The following is a 17,394-nucleotide window of genomic DNA, read 5'->3' as shown; positions in this document are numbered from 1 at the left end:
GGGACCCAGAGGGTCGCTGGTTCAAGGCCATCAGTTGAGTCCATATGGAGTTGGCTTGGGACCCAGAGGGTCGCTGGTTCAAGGCCATCAGTTGAGTCCATATGGAGTTGGCTTGGGACCCAGAGGGTCGCTGGTTCAAGGCCATCAGTTGAGTCCATATGGAGTTGGCTTGGGACCCAGAGGGTCGCTGGTTCAAGGCTATCAGTTGAGTCCATATGGAGTTGGCTTGGGACCCAGAGGGTCGCTGGTTCAAGGCCATCAGTTGAGTCCATATGGAGTTGGCTTGGGACCCAGAGGGTCGCTGGTTCAAGGCCATCAGTTGAGTCCATATGGAGTTGGCTTGGGACCCAGAGGGTCGCTGGTTCAAGGCTATCAGTTGAGTCCATATGGAGTTGGCTTGGGACCCAGAGGGTCGCTGGTTCAAGGCTATCAGTTGAGTCCATATGGAGTTGGCTTGGGACCCAGAGGGTCGCTGGTTCAAGGCCATCAGTTGAGTCCATATGGAGTTGGCTTTGGACCCAGAGGGTCGCTGGTTCAAGGCCATCAGTTGAGTCCATATGGAGTTGGCTTGGGACCCAGAGGGGCACTGGTTCAAGGCTATCAGTTGAGTCCATATGGAGTTGGCTTGGGACCCAGAGGGGCACTGGTTCAAGGCCATCAGTTGAGTCCATATGGAGTTGGCTTGGGACCCAGAGGGTCGCTGGTTCAAGGCCATCAGTTGAGTCCATATGGAGTTGGCTTGGGACCCAGAGGGTCGCTGGTTCAAGGCTATCAGTTGAGTCCATATGGAGTTGGCTTGGGACCCAGAGGGGCACTGGTTCAAGGCTATCATTTGAGTCCATATGGAGTTGGCTTGGGACCCAGAGGGTCGCTGGTTCAAGGCTATCAGTTGAGTCCATATGGAGTTGGCTTGGGACCCAGAGGGTCGCTGGTTCAAGGCTATCAGTTGAGTCCATATGGAGTTGGCTTGGGACCCAGAGGGTCGCTGGTTCAAGGCTATCAGTTGAGTCCATATGGAGTTGGCTTGGGACCCAGAGGGTCGCTGGTTCAAGGCCATCAGTTGAGTCCATATGGAGTTGGCTTGGGACCCAGAGGGTCGCTGGTTCAAGGCCATCAGTTGAGTCCATATGGAGTTGGCTTTGGACCCAGAGGGTCGCTGGTTCAAGGCCATCAGTTGAGTCCATATGGAGTTGGCTTGGGACCCAGAGGGTCGCTGGTTCAAGGCCATCATGGATAGAGTGGACTGGTAGCAGCACACACACACACAGACATCAAAGGGGGCTTCAGCCCCTGCCCTTTTACCCGTCTGTAAAACAACTGCCCTTTCCAGACCACGAATGCAGCATTTACTACATGGTGAAAGAAATGCAAATGCCACTCCTCTCCTTTCCATGCCATACTGGAAGGTAGCATTCAGGAGGCTTTTTCTCCCAAGTCTCCTGAACTTGGACACAGCCTTTTGCGTTGAACAAATTTGTTTAGAAATCCATGTCGTACACCGCATCTCCACTAGCTAAAGAGTGCTGGGTTGCGCCCCGAAAATAGCTGTACTACAAGCTCACAATGCGTCACGCTGCGACGCGTTGTGAGCTTGTAGATCTGCTATTTTTGTCCAAAAGTGCCCCCTTACGGGATTTCAGCCTCTCAGACACTCTCTGCATGTCCCTGGGTAGCAGTAAAGGTGCCAGTTCACCTCCTGGGCCCAATATAGTGTTAACAACTCTATATTGTGATAGTACTCATTAGTATAGAGTGTCAGCAACAGGAGTCCCCATGTCTCTCCAGCTTTTTATTAAACAAAGTGCATTTTCAGGTCGGGATACCAATTTTGTCCAATCAGGATAGAGAACGCAGTCAGGATACAGATTAAACAAGTGGAATTATAAGTGATGACACAAAGAAAGACAAAATTGGAACCAGAACACTAAAAATAAGCTCATAAATGGCTACCTTCTCCTGATTTTCTCACCTACCTGAAAATGTATTTTCTGTCTATTCATTTAAAGAGCTGGAGAGACAGGGATACCCCTGTTATTGAACAAACACTCTACAACAAACATTACTATCAGAATATAGTGATAAAACTTTGTTTTAAACCAAACAAATTAAACTTACTCTACCTTTAATAGTTTCACCTATGTCGTCAATATAATAATAATAAGATAGGAAAATGTACTTTTGCACGATAAAAAAAAAAAGATCTGTATATAGCAGGATTCTGTATTCAGTGTATTGTATTCATCCATCACGGCCAAACGGAATGATCAGGGAAGTTCAAGCTGAAAATGGTTTGTCCTATTAGTTAACAACTAACAGGAGGACAGACTAGGATGCTTCCAAATAACCCATTTTGACCTGAGATCAGATTCTAAAAATGTCTTCTACATCCTGACAGTTTTCTGAAAAAGCTACAGTATGTTTCTATGTCAGTGGTTCTTCGATTTTTCAAAAATCACACCCGTGTGAACTGAGAACCCGTGTCTCTCATTAGCAGGCAACAGTGCAGCACTATCTCTCTCTCTCCGTTTCTGGCACAACAGCGCCACTTTTGGTACTCATTGGTACTGGTGCTCATAGTCACATAGGTAGGTGAACGGACACATGAACACATAGGTAGGTTAACACGGACATTGCGGTTCCTTGGAGTGGTTGCACCACTCAAAAATAGCAGACCTACAAGCTCGTAGCGCGCCACTCGGTGGCGCGCTATGAGCTTGTAGATCTGCTATTTTTCAATAGCTAAAGCATAACATGATGCTAACACCAAAAAGGGGTTCCCGCCAAAAATGGGATAAAGAGGTAAACAAATGATCCTCATTGTGCTGCCAATGAGGAGCCTATTAGGGCCAGAGACGCCCAGTGGGAAATCATTCAGTAACGATTAGAGATTCAGGGCCATGTCTGTGAATGTGTGTCAACCAATGACTGTGAATGTGTGTCAACCAATGACTGTAACAAATAAATAAGCCTGCCTTAAGCCATTTAGGCCTGACTTCAAAATCCTGACAGTTTTCTGAAAAACCTTATGTTTCTGTATCAGTGGTTCTCAATATTTCATGTCAAGAACCCAAAAAAATTATATGTAAATATGCCGCCGACCCCCATCTGAAAATATGTTCTTCCAGGGACCTCCCCAGAAGCAAAGTAAAATGTTCACTCTACAAGTCTGTAATAATATATATTCAAAGATTTGAGGCACATTTTCACGATTTTTCAAAAATAGCAGACCTACAAGTTCATAGCGCGGCACTCGGTGCCGCGCTATGAGCTTGTAGATCTGCTATTTTTCAATAGTTAAAACACCAACAGGGGTTCCCGCCCAGAATGGATTAAACAAGTGAAAGTGAAGAGAGGGGGAGGTGAGCACTTCCTTCAAGGCTGAGGAAGAAGTCACTCCCAAACTGTGAGTCATGATGAAACCACTCCATCTTCTTCATGAGATTCTGATATATAGCCTCACATAAAACTTTTCGCCCAGACTCTGCAGACAGTTGAACTGAAACCTACTCAAAGTTGCTTAATTAGAAATAAAACTTGAGATTTCCTGATTTTTTCCCCCCAACATGACAGAGGCGTACAGGTCATAAAGAATGATATGCTAAGTGACAGCCCAAAGGCGTACAAGCGGGCCAGCCCATACAGTACAGGAGATGGGGGAGAATAATCAAGTATTACTTTACAATCACACATCTAACTGCTTTGTTTTATGACTATCGTAAAAGTTCTATGAGATCCGGAAGTCTAATTTCAAATGGATGAACCCCCCCCTGTATTTTCAATTACTGCTCCAATTGATGGTCTAATAATCTACTAAAGGGCACGCTCTCCTTCCTCATCTCTATTAACACTTTGATTGCTGCAAGATCTCAACAGGCCTATTTGGATGTTGCTGCCGTTTAACATTGCACAAAGGCCTTGTTCGGGGGCCCACAGTAAAATGTTCTCTTATAGCGAGAATCACACGCCTACATCAAAAGAAAGCTGAACTTGTCCACTTCAATTAAAAAAATAAATTTTGATTTTACCATGTTCCATTCTGGAGATATTGACCTTTTTGCAACACCTGCATTTGCCTGGAAGTGGTTATCTTGAACAGCGAGCAGAGTTATGGATGGTTTAAAGTCAGAGACATTGACAGGCAGATATAAAATTGAACCCAATAAATATCCTATACATCCTATACACCGAATGAAAGCCCTGAATGTGTACTTTTACGAGGAAAACAGTAAACATTGATCCCATCTACAGTTAGACAGTAATTGGTTATTGAATGCAGCTTGTGCCCACCAGATAACTTCAGAGAAGACATGGACGTGAACTCCTCAATATTCACAAAATAAGGCCTATAGCGACATATAAATACTATATACCGTATGAAACAGAAGACTCTCTGCTTTCATAAGGAAAAAAATTGTACTGTAATAATAAAAAAATCACACCCCTGTGAAGTGAGCAGTGCAACTCTACTTCTCTACTTATTCACTACAGCTCGCTATATACGGACTGAGGCAGAAAGTCATGTAAACCTTTTATTTACAGTTTGGTCTGTAAACTTCTACTGTAATAATAAAAATCACACCCCTGTGAAGTGAGCGTTGCAACTGTTCTGTACTTATTCACTACAGCTCGCTATATACGGACTGAGACAGAAAGTCATGTAAACCTTTTATTTACAGTTTGGTCTGTAAACTTCTACTGTAATAATAAAAATCACACCCCTGTGAAGTGAGCGGTGCAACTGTTCTTTATAGTTGCGCGGTGCAACTGTAGAGAACAGTTGCACCGCTCACTTCACAGGGGTGTGATTTTTATTATTACAGTAGAAGTTTACAGACCAAACTGTAAATAAAAGGTTTACATGACTTTCTGTCTCAGTCCGTATATAGCGAGCTGTAGTGAATAAGTACAGAACAGTTGCAACGCTCACTTCACAGGGGTGTGATTTTTATTATTACAGTAGAAGTTTACAGACCAAACTGTAAATAAAAGGTTTACATGACTTTCTGCCTCAGTCCGTATATAGCGAGCTGTAGTGAATAAGTAGAGAAGTAGAGTTGCACTGCTCACTTCACAGGGGTGTGATTTTTTTATTATTACAGTACAATTTTTTTCCTTATGAAAGCAGAGAGTCTTCTGTTTCATACGGTATATAGTATTTATATGTCGCTATAGGCCTTATTTTGTGAATATTGAGTTCGGGTCCATGTCTTCTCTGCAGTTATATCTGGTGGGCGCAATGTGCATCCACCCAGTAATAGAGTATCCAATTTATGACAAACTGTACATGGGATCAATGTTTACTCTTTTCCTCGTAAAAGTACACATTCAGGGCTTTCATTCGATGTATAGGATGTATAGCATATTTATTGTGTTTATTGTTATATCTGCCTGTCAATGTCTGACTATAAACCTTCATAACTATGCTTTCTTTTTGATGATGATTGCCGCCTCGCCTAATCTATCTCACTGCTTTCATTGTTTTGATCGCAGTAACATTGGGGGGGGGGGTCATGGGCACATTGGGCAGCAAAAGTCTTGATCCGTACGGCTATAAAAAGTCCCATTCCACCGTTCTGTAACGGTGAGACGCGTTGTCATCAGCTGATTTTGTTTTTCAAGCTAGTGTAGGGGAACATGCCTGGGCATGCTAGCCTGGCACGGCCAGACTCATAGCGAGGGTTCACTGATGTTTCCTCCGGGGAAGAATCTTCAGTGAATCCCCGCTATGAGGCTGGCCAAGCCAGGCTATGGGCATGCAGCTTGGGGGCGATGGAGGGGGAAAAAAGCGTCACCCGGCTGTGATGTCGACGAGAAGGAAAAAATGACTTCCACAGATGACAACACCACGGTTTAGGTCGCGGAAAAGTTCGTTATACATTACACCCGGGTCGATTACGTCCCCGACGCGTTCATTGCGGTCTTATCACTACAATTATAATGAATAAAAAAGCGTTACAATCACACGTCTGAGCGATCTCCGATTATGACGGCTCTGCATGGCGATACGTGATCCACCAACGGAACACTGTCTTGTCGTGGCGTCCCCTCGATACTGTGGTTAGTTCGTAGTATTGTAGGCTCGGGGATCGTTTGGTCGCTACAGTATGAAGAAGGAAACATGCATCTGTCCATGTGTGTTGCAGATGTTATGCATTGCAATGCCGATCTGGTGCATATGTGTTTAGGCAATAGGCAGCGTTCCGTTCAGCGTTCAACTGGCTTCTACACGTAAAGCGGCCAGCCCTCCTGTTTTCAGGAGGGGAGGGGGGTTTTTTTTTTTTTTTTTTTTTTCTGATCACGTGAGCGGGAGTAAGCAGCAATGATAGGGCGATGGTTCTTCATTGTCCGGGTGGGTAAAAAGATGAATGAAAGTATTCTATAAAAAAGTGATTGAAACGTATTGATACGTGATCCGCACCCGACGTTTGATTAATTGATAACGTATTGATACGCGATCCGCGTTGGGAGTGTTAAACCATTTAGGCCCGACGCCGCATCTTTACGATTTTTCAAAAATAGCAGACCTACAAGTTCATAGCTCGCCACTCGGTGGCGCGCTATGAGCTTGTAGATCTGCTATTTTTCAATAGCTAAAGTATAACATAATGTTTAGTTAAAACACCAAAAGGGGTTCCCGCCCAAAATGGGTTAAACCTTTCAGAACCTGTAAAAATATTTGCAATACATTACCCTCGATATATACCTTGAAAAATCCAGAAATTAAACGAGTTTTAAAATTAAACCATAACTCTTATCTTTCCTCAGACACTCTCTATACTGTATTCGTTATTTCTCCATCTTTGTGTTTTATTCAAAAAGCAGATGTTGTGGGTGCTAATTAAAAACTTTGAGCAGGGCAAGGAAAACCCATCACGGACCTGAGCCGTCACCTGGGCTCCGACCTACGGTACCACTCTAATTTAGTTTTCTTTCCTCTCTCCATTAACCCATTTTGGACTGAGGTCGATAAAAAAGGCTTCTAAATCCTAACATTTTTCTGAAAAACCCATGTTTCTATGTCAGTGGTGCTCACTTTTTCATGTCAAGGACCCCCAGAATTATCTCTATTGGGCCACGGACCGCCATCTCGAAATATGTTGTTCCAGGGACCCCCCCAGAAGCCAATATTTTAGTTAAAAATGTTCGCTCTGAAATATATATTCAAAGATTTGCGGCCCCTTTCTCACGACTTTTCAAAAATAGCAGACCTACAAGCTCGTAGCGCGGCACTCGGTGGCGCGCTACGAGCTTGTAGATCTGCTATTTTTCAATAGCTAAAGCATAACATAATGCTGGGTTTCTCGCCCAAAATGGGTTAAAGGCCAAATCTCCCTCTACGTTCCAGGGCAGACAAGAGGACTGATTGCAATCCCTGTAATGTTCCATACTGGACGGAGCACTGCTGTTCCTCACGGGGAGCTGCAGTCAGTCTTTTCGCCTCTAGCTCAATTGTGAGTTTTGAGTCCCAAGTGGTTCATCAGAGCTGGCGCATGATAAATCTACGTGCAATGACAGAGGTCTATCCGGAGGTGGACGATGTTAACCCATTTTGGCCTGACTTTGAAATTTAAAAAATGTCTTCTAAATCATGACAGTTTCCTGAAAAAAAACTCATGTTTCTGTATCAGTGGTGCTCAATATTTCATTATATGTAATATACCTCTGCCCCCCCATCTGAAAATATGTTGTTCCAGGGACCTCCCCAGAAGCAAAGATTTGAGTTAAAATGTTCACTCTGTCATAATAAATATTCAAAGATTTGAGGCACATTTTCACGATTTTTTCAAAAATAGCAGATCTACAAGCTCATAGCGCGGCACTCGGTGCCGCGCTATGAGCTTGTAGATCTGCTATTTCTCAATAGCTAAAGTATAACATAATGCTTAAACACCAAAAGGGGTTCCCGGCGTACAGAATGGGTTAACGGCACGGCAGGCAGGGCTAAACCCATAGGGTATTGTCGTGTGGAGGAAGCTACAGGAGAGTTGCTACGGTTTCACCTTGAACCTGAATGCTAAGTATACTGTGTGACTCTCCACTGGTTGAGAGCAGCAAAGAGAGGAGCAGAATACAGATTCATACAGGACAGGATCCTCCAGGCAGAGGTCCTTGGGGGACAAGAAACAACCAAGTGCACAAAGGGGAGGGATGTGCAGGAGACAGGTGGAGGGTTAAGTGACAGGACAATTGAGAGAGAGAGAGAAAAGCAGACATTACACTGAAGCAGTGAAATGCAACAGACAGACTGTAATTCTCCAATTAATCCATTTTTACCTGAGATCAGATTCTAAAAATGTCTGTTTGAAAATGACAGTTTTCTGAAAAAGCTATGTTTCTATGTCAGTCGTTCTTCGATTTAAAAAAAATAGCAGACCTACAAGCTCGTAGCGCGCCACTCGGTGGCGCGCTATGAGCTTGTAGATCTGCTATTTTTCAATAGCTAAAGCATAACATAGTGCTAAATGGTAAATGGTGCATTTATATAGTGCCTTTATCCAAGGCGCTTTACATAGATTGTGCATTACATTCACCCATTCACACACACATTCATACACCGATTGCGGCGGAAGCCATGCAAGGTACCAACCAGCACATCGGGAGCAATTAGGGGTTCAGTGTCTTGCCCAAGGACACTTCGACATGTAGACAGGAGGAGCCGGGATTCGAACCGCCGACCCATGGATCATTGGATGACCTGCTCTACCTCCTGAGCCACAGTCGCTAACACCAAAAGGGGTTCCCGCCCAAAATGGGTTAAACCGTCTGAGCATCCATCTACATTCCAAGCTGTATATACAGTATACCTGTATAAACCAACCCCATAAAAAAACAATAAGTGAATATTTGAATCATTTATTATTACAAAATATATGGTACTGTTAAATCTACAAAAAACAATAATTTTATTGTAACAAACAAGCATAACTCAATAATTAAGAATTTGACCAATACATTCAGGTAATGTTGAATGACCACACCTGCAATGTAATAAGTATAAAATAAATAGTACAATGTGCATCAAACAAATACAAATCAGGTGGGTTTTTTTTATTAATCACACACACACACACACACACACACACTTTGAGCAGTTTTTTTTTTTTTTTTATCCACTACAGCCATAGAGCTCCTTCCGAGTGTGAAGTTCCTCGCTATAGGCTGTTCATTACAGCTAGGCTGTTCATTACAGCTAGGCTGTTCATTACAGCTAGGCTGTTCTTACTGCTTGTCCAGTCCTTGGATCAGACATTTGACAAGTGATTAATCAGGCAGGCGGCCTCGGCGGAGCAACTGAATGTTAATCTCCACACTCCAGTCTGTGGAGATGAATTAGAGGCGTGTCCATTCAGGGCGTGTCCATTCAGGGCGTGTCCATTAGAGGCGTGTCCATTCAGGGCGGCTTCCTTAGAGTCTCTTCCAGGGTGACCTCCGTGCCCCGGGGCCGCCGGGGCCAGGATCACGTCTAGTCGAGTAGGACCTCTCACACCTCTGTCGTGCACCATGACGCAGCGGATGTTGGCGCGGCTGAGGAGCGTCACGTTCTGGAACTGGGTGTGGCGTGAGGCCACTCGAGGCCGGGCGGAGTGAGGAGCATGAGGGTGGACCGCGGTGACCTCCTGCAGCAAGCCTATGTGGGAATTGGTGAGGACGAGCTGGGCCAGGGACTCGGCGCGGGCGTCAGGGCTCACACACGCCCCTACGCTGGTGTACAGAAGCAGCTGGACCTCCCCCATACTGGGCCTATCTTGGTCCATGTGGCTGTGGAGAACATACACCAGATCGGCCAGAGTCTTCTGGAACTGGCACCAGACCTTCAGACCGGCGTCCAGCAGCAGGTCTGGTATGTAATCCTGCCAGGTCAGCGATATCTCCATCAAGTCTCTGTGCAGTAGCGGGTGCTGGGAGACCCTGCTGTCCCCGGGGTACATGACACCGAGGATGGCGCGGCACAGCTCTTGGGTCAGCGTTTGGCCGTGGGTGTGAAGGCCCAGGACGCTCTCCTCCACGGCGCCCACCAAACGCAGGCTCTGACCGGCGAAGCCGATCTGGATCTCCTTGAGCTGCCGCAGAGAGAGGTGATGGAACAGCACCAGCGTCTGACCGGGGTCAGAGGTGACGGTGTAGACGGTGGACTCCAGCAGGACGAGGAGGGCGGGGCACGGAACGGGCCGTCCGCATTTTGTGACGTTCAGCCAATAGAGACCCACTGTTTTCTGGGAGTGGAACGCCACCGTTGGGATGACCCCTTGCAGAGCCTCCACCAGGCTGGGGAGGGGCAGTAACTGGAGGCTTAAGAGGGCATTAGGAAATTCTACTAGTTTCTGACGGAAACTCCTGGTGAAAGAGTTCGGTGGCTTTCGGTCAAGAACCGAATTAATCTCTGGAGCGGTTTGTGAATATTCTGCAGATGCAGCATTATGGGTGTCTTTTGGCTCAAAGCACTGCTCCTCCTCTGGTATTCCGAATGTTTGGGTCATGCTCTGTCCTTGCTTTAAATCATCGGTTTCTTGTGTCATACTACCAGGGCTTGACCACCTCTCTTCAACCAGAGACGGGTCAGCTTCGTTCAACTCAAACGCCTCTGCGGTGTTCTGCAGTGGGGCTAGGTGGGTCAGTGTAAACTCTGATGCTTCCTCTGGCTGAACGCCATGCAGCTCCATCTGGATAACTTGTATAATGGGCAGGTTCTTCACCAGGGAGAACACATGGCTGTCCCTGACCAGAGTGTAGACCTGACTGTGTTTGACCAGCGAGAAAACACGGCTGTCCTTCACCACGGACAAGACGTGACTTTCGCTGACCAGTCCCACCACCTGTCTGGACCACTGTGCCCCGGCACGCTGCAGGCCTTGCTCCCTCACCTGCCGGAGCATCTGAGGAGAGCTCCACAGGAGACGTCTCACGTCCTCCACCATCCAAGAAACCCCGTTAACCAGGGAGCGCAGCCCCGAGCTTTGTTTGGCAACAGCGCCGGCCTCCGTGTCACACTCCCCCTGGAACTCATCCAAACCTCTGGATTCATCCATCACTCTGTGGCCGAACTGGCCCTCGAAGGAAGCCTCTTCCTCCGGCGGACAGCGGGCTGCCTGGCTGTGTCTGGAGAGCGCAGAGTGAGCGCTGGCCTGTGGGGGGACTGCTGTCCTAGAGCTGGTTTCTCCCATGCTCTGTAGGTGGGACGCGCAGCCTAATGAGGTCCCATCAGAGCCGGGACGGCCCTCATAGCAGTCAGAGACAACACCTTGGCTCTCGTTAGCATTCCCCTCCAGCCCTGTGCCACATCCATCACCGACACCCAGGACACCTGTGGTGGAGGGGAGGTTTGTCCTGGGGATGCCAGCCTCCAGCAGACAACTTTCAACCCCAGCCTGAGCTCTCCGCCACAGCCTTCTAGACACAAGGCCTGGCGCTGATTTATGAGACAAGTCCCTGTCTTGTTCCCGACCGTCCCTAGCGCTTACCCTCCCCTGTAGAGTGTCTCCATCCAGCTCCAAACTACAGCCAGAGACAGGACAGCTCCCCGGGATGGCCTAATTTAAGAGTGAATGGAGAGAGAAAGAGAGAGAGTGGGGAGGGGGGGAAGACACACACACACACACAAAAGAAAAAGGAAATCATTTTTGCATGTGACTTGACATGTAATTTAATAATCCTGGCTGGCATTTTCTACAAAATGATGATAATAAAATAAAGCGATGTTGAAAAAGGATGGAGATCATATTTATATATTATATACATTGCTTAACCCATTTAGGTCCGACGTCGAAATAAGAAAAACGTTCGCTCTGAAAGAATATATATTCAATGATTTGTGCCGCATTGTCACGATTTTTCAAAAATAGCAGACCTACAAGTTCGTAGCGCGCCACTCGGTGGCGCGCTATGAGCTTGTGGATCTGCTATTTTTCAATAGCTAAAGTATAACATAATGCTTAGTTAAAACACCAAAAGGGGTTAATCCTGGCTGGCATTTCCTACAAAATATAATAATAAAATAAAGCGATGTTGAAAAAGGATGGAGATCATATTTATATATCATATGCATTGCTTAAAAAAACTGTTTTAATCAGATGGGAATAAGTCATCAGAGCACTAGTTATGAGTAAATCTTGTGTTCCTCTCCTCCTGCTGCTACCGGCTCAACTCAACCTTTGGGAGCACCAGTGGCGTGCACAGATAGACACTAGGGGGTGCTAGAGCACCCCCTGCCCTTTTGGCAATGTGCCCTTTCGAAAAATTATTCGAAATCTTATTTTGTACAGTTACACTGTACAGTATGTGGACCATGGTAACATTGATCAATTCTTGATAAAAAGCTTCTAATATATTATTTAGGCCCCACAATCTATAAATCTCACACTATTAAGGCAACCGGCCGGTTCCACGCGCTGCACAAAGTGCCCTTTTTTTCCACTTGAGCACCTGCCCCTCTAAATGTATGTGCACGCCACTGGGGAGCACGTACGTACTTGGGTTCTCACTGCAGAATAGCAGCCCCTCGACGTACAGCAGCTGGACGTCATAGTGACGTCCAACCCTCGGCGTACAGTAGAGAACATTGGTGAAACTATCTCAATTTGACCAATAAAAACAGTTTCTAAGTTGCTGATATAGATTAATTTTTACCTTTACCTAAAGGGCTGGTTTAACCCATTTTGGGCGGGAACCCCTTTTGGTGTTAGCATTATGTTATGCTTTAGCTATTGAAAAATAGCAGATCTACAAGCTCATAGCACGCCACCGAGTGGCGCGCTACGAGCTTGTAGGTCTGCTATTTTTGAAAAATCGAAGAACGACTGACATAGAAACATAGCTTTTTCAGAAAACTGTCAGGATGTAGAAGACATTTATAGAATCTGATCTTTTTTCCATGTAGTTACAGTATAGGGGAATCCATTGTGACGCAATGATGTTATGACAATAGAGGGTGTGTGCATGCAGAAAGGGAATGGCAGATCGAGTGGCAATATGAGTTTAACGTCGTTTAACCCATTTAGGCCTGACGACGAAATTTTAAAAATGTCCTCTAAATTCTGACAGTTTTCTGAAATGCCTCATGTTTCTGTATCAGTGGTTCTCAATATTTCATGTCAAGGACCTCAAAAATGATCTGTAATTGGCCTCCGACCGCCATCTGAAAATATGTTATTGAGGAACCCCGGCCCCCAGAAGCAAAGATTTGAGTTAAAACGTTCGCTCTGAAAGAATATATTCAAAGATTTGAGGCACATTTTCACGATCTTTTTCATGAGCTTGTAGATCTGCTATTTTTCAATAGCTAAAGCATAACATAATGCTTAAAACACCAAAAAGGGGTTCCCGCCCAACATAGGTTAATGCAATCGGTTAGAAGTTTTCCGTTTGGATGTACAGTATGGGCTGTCAAGGCTGGAAAGTACACGTTCCTGCATAACTTCCGGGTATGATGATCATATGATGATGTCGTCACACGCATAATCTGTGTTTTCACGTCACCTGTTGGCATTGCCTCAGGCAATACCAAATACAAGTACCTGGTACAACTTTTGTCCAATGGAAAATATAACGTGTGGCAAGTCCAGTTGGTAGTAGTGCCATGCAGTGCAAAATTGCCATTTCTATCCATTATATTGAACTTTTGACTGTGTATGTCAACTAGCTCTGTGCGTGCGTGTGTGTGTGTGTGTGTGTGTGTGTGTGTGTGTGTGTGTTAGGGCCGATTCATACTCCTATTTTAGAGCCGAATAAAAGTCGGTTCGGCTCTGTAGAGCCTACAATGTGTCATTTTAGGTTCGGGGGGCGGGGACCGTCCTAAAGTCGGCTCTGTAGAGCCTACAATGTGTCATTTGAGGTTCGGGGGGCAGGGACCGTCCTAAAGTCGGCTCTGTAGAGCCTACAATGTGTCATTTTAGGTTCGGGGGGCGGGGACCGTCCTAAAGTCGGCTCTGTAGAGCCTACAATGTGTCATTTTAGGTTCGGGGGGGGGGGGCGGGTACCGTCCTAAAGTCGGCTCTGTAGAGCCTACAATGTGTCATTTGAGGTTCGGGGGGGCGGGTACCGTCCTAAAGTCGGCTCTGTAGAGCCTACAATGTGACGTCATTTGAGGTTCGGGGGGGCGGGTACCGTCCTAAAGTCGGCTCTGTAGAGCCTACAATGTGACGTCATTTGAGGTTCGGGGGGGCGGGTACCGTCCTAAAGTCGGCTCTGTAGAGCCTACAATGTGACGTCATTTGAGGTTCGGGGGGGGCGGGTACCGTCCTAAAGTCGGCTCTGTAGAGCCTACAATGTGACGTCATTTGAGGTTCGGGGGGGGCGGGTACCGTCCTAAAGTCGGCTCTGTAGAGCCTACAATGTGACGTCATTTTAGGTTCGGGGGGGGGGGGTACCGTCCTAAAGTCGGCTCTTCGGTGCTACTGAACATTTCTGACGAGCCGAAATCATTTCGGCACTACAGCGCCGAAACAGCGGTAAAATAGGAGTATGAATCGGCCCTTAGGGTGACCATATTCTGAATTTCCAAAAAGAGGGCACAGTGCACGCAATTTTGTTTTGATCACGCATGCTACCCAAACTCAAACCCCCGGACGTGTGTGTGTGTGTATACACACACCATAGTGTTGCACATCTCCAGCGGGGCAGTGTGTGTGTGTGTGTGTGACACACCATAGTGCAGGGCAGAGTGTGTGTGTGTGTGTGTGTGTGTGTGTGTGTGTGTGTGTGTGTGTGTGTGTGTGTGTGTGTGTGTGTGTGTGTGTGTGTGTACACACCATCTCCAGCAGGGCAGAGTGTGTGTGTGTGTGTGTGTGTGTGTGTGTGTGTGTGTGTGTGTGTGTGTGTACACACCATCTCCAGCAGGGCAGAGTGCACGGAGCTGCTTGGCAGTCTGCAGTCAGGATCCACTGCAGACGACGACACATCCATCGTGCTGAAAAAAACAGGAGGCAGTTAAGATACAAGATTGAAAATAATACATTTGTTATTCTATCAGCAAAAAGAAACATTGCGTCTTAATGATGTGAAGGGACGCGTGCATGTCGCAATTGGTTTATATTCTAATGCCAGGCTGCTTTCAAAAGCAATTTAATTATTTGCTGTGGTGTGACACAAGATAGTTTATAGACAAAGGAAACCCCCTCTATGCAATGCCCCCCCCCCCCCTGTATCCACAAAAACATCCATCACATTTGAATAGCAAACAGCAACAAATGGATGTCTGAGATTAGAACCACATTTACATACAGTAGTCTATAGGGCAGGGGCTCTTGTTTTTGGCTGGGGACCCCCGGGAATGACCCCGGGACCCCCGGGAATGACCCCGGGACCCCCTCCCCACCCCAATACAAATTGACCGCTACAATAACCTAAATAATAGAGAAAAATAAGTTTATGCATGTAAGAAATGAAAGTTTAGGCCTACTATGTGAACTCTTAATTTCCATTTTCCACCCATTCAGTTGCAAAAAAATAAAAATATATATATATATATATTTTTTTGGTAATAATCTGGGGACCCCCCAAAATATTTTGGCGACCCCCCCGAGGGGTCTCCACCCCCAGGTGGAGAAACCCTGCTCTAGGGGAAGGACACAGAAATAACATACAGCAAAGACAGATTTCTGACAGCAAGCAGTTACTTTGTCAGAGCTTGATATATTACAGCACGTTAGGGGGAGGTAAAGGAGGGGGCAGCAAGTTCTTCACAACATCAACACAAAAGGGCAGAGTGCAGCTTCTCTGACCGATTAAAGGATTTCTGCAGATCCTGAGATCAATAAAGTGTTGCGCTAAGCGGCGCTTGTCCATTCTGCTCACACCCTGCGAGTCAACGGGGGGGGAAGCTGGTCAGAAGTGGTGTCATGAGATTTCCACTGTGAGAGAGACACACGATACTGACCTTTTGCCGTCGTCCACATTTTCCACATGCAGAGGCTGAAGTCGCTCCTGTGACTGTGATCCATTTTGACCCGAAGTCATCTCAGCAATACTGGCTGCATCTCGCTCACCATTCACACCGTACCGTTCCCCCTCGCTGGCTTGTTCATTGCTCCTTTGCTGCAGTCCTCCCCCCTTCATCTGCTCTGGTTCCTCCTGTAGCCCTCTCCCCTTCATCTCCTCTGGCTCCTGTGGCTGCAGACCTCTCCGTGGCTGCAGTCCTCTCCCATTCATCTGCTCTGGTTCCTTCATCTGCGCTGGTTCCTTCATCTGCTCTGGTTCCTCCTGAAGACCTCTCCCCTTCATCTGCTCTGGTTCCTCCTGAAGACCTCTCCCCTTCATCTCCTCTGGCTCCTCCTGCATCTGCTCTGGTTCCTCCAGGACTGCTTTCAGCTGAAGTTCGACTCCAGTGGCTTGGTCGCATCTGTGCATGCAGTCATCCTCCACCAGCCTTCCAGTCATCACACACAAACACACACTATATATAAATAGCTGGAAAGAGGCAATTAATGAATTAAGGGTTCAATCAAACACATACTTTTGAAATCTGAACGCTGTGACGAGTCTCTAGACCCTTTGAGAGTTTACAACACCTATATAGCATGCATTTTATCATGATCAGACCGACACTGTCTGTCACCAGCAGCTTAAACATATCCAGCAAGTTTGGTGATGTCTGGACAAAACATTGTCATCGATTTACATCCACAATTGTGCCAGGAAGGAACTGATAAAAACCAATGATTTCAAAATAATCTTACACTAATGGTTCTATGTTATGAAACATATCCTGTATGTTTTATTTATTTATAGTCCGATTTGTGTTCTGACAAAACCATTTGTTTTGCATTCGTTGTGACCGAGAAACTCTGAGGGTATGTTTCAGGTACTTATCCTGCATGTTTTGTGATCATTGGCCCTTATTGCTGACTATAGAGCGTCACAGTCCCGCCCCCTGTCATGACAACACCAGGCCCAGGAAATGATTCCCAATGCATTTTTCCCATTTCAAAAAGTATTTATTTAAAGACGGTTACACCGCGGACAAAGCCAACTCGAGTTGTGATAATTACAAAGAAGAAAAACAACAAAAAGTGTTTTTTTCTTCTTTCTAATTCATTTTTTGGCACACTTAAAAGGTCTTTAAATAAATACTTTTTGAAAAGTCTATGAGGAAAATGAACGGAGAATCCTTTCCTGGGCCCTGGTAGGGGGCGGGACTGCGACGCTCTATAGCGCATGTGCTGAGCCAAGCCCTTTTGAAGTTAATATCTTCAAAACTAAGTAATATCTCTCGTGGAAATTTGCTGAACTGAAAGGAGAAAGTAACCCTCATAATTATGATAGATCTCAGATGTGGGTTTCAAACTTTATCGTTTGCATTTTTGAAAAGTTGACCTTTTTCCAACCAACAACAATATTAACTGAAGAGATGTAAAATTGTGCCAACAGGACTGTTCATAATTAAATAACTGCTGCAGGAAA

The 17,394-nt window shown here is 45.9% G+C and overlaps 1 protein-coding gene across 2 annotated transcripts in view; it reads right to left on the bottom strand.

Moving 5' to 3' along the window:
- Positions 1–8,848: 8,848 nt before the first annotated feature.
- kif16bb (kinesin family member 16Bb) overlaps positions 8,849–17,394 on the bottom strand; it is a 61,891-nt gene continuing 53,345 nt past the window's right edge. Inside the window, exons 18-21 of one of the 2 annotated variants that reach the window (XM_079512024.1) lie at positions 16,239–16,360; positions 15,872–16,202; positions 14,821–14,902; positions 8,849–11,528 (exon numbers count right to left, since the gene is read on the bottom strand). In XM_079512024.1, the coding sequence (XP_079368150.1) occupies positions 9,243–11,528; positions 14,821–14,902; positions 15,872–16,202; positions 16,239–16,360 (2,821 nt within the window). In that variant the 3' untranslated portion in view covers positions 8,849–9,242. Of the gene's footprint in view, positions 11,529–14,820; positions 14,903–15,871; positions 16,361–17,394 lie in introns of both variants that reach the window. The other variant, XM_079512023.1, reaches the window with a different exon arrangement.

Source organism: Electrona antarctica (genome assembly GCF_951216825.1).
Source record: "Electrona antarctica genome assembly, chromosome: 10".
Lineage (NCBI taxonomy): Eukaryota > Metazoa > Chordata > Actinopteri > Myctophiformes > Myctophidae > Electrona > Electrona antarctica.
Note: the sequence above shows the minus strand (reverse complement) of the source record. Positions and strands in the feature narration are given on the sequence as shown.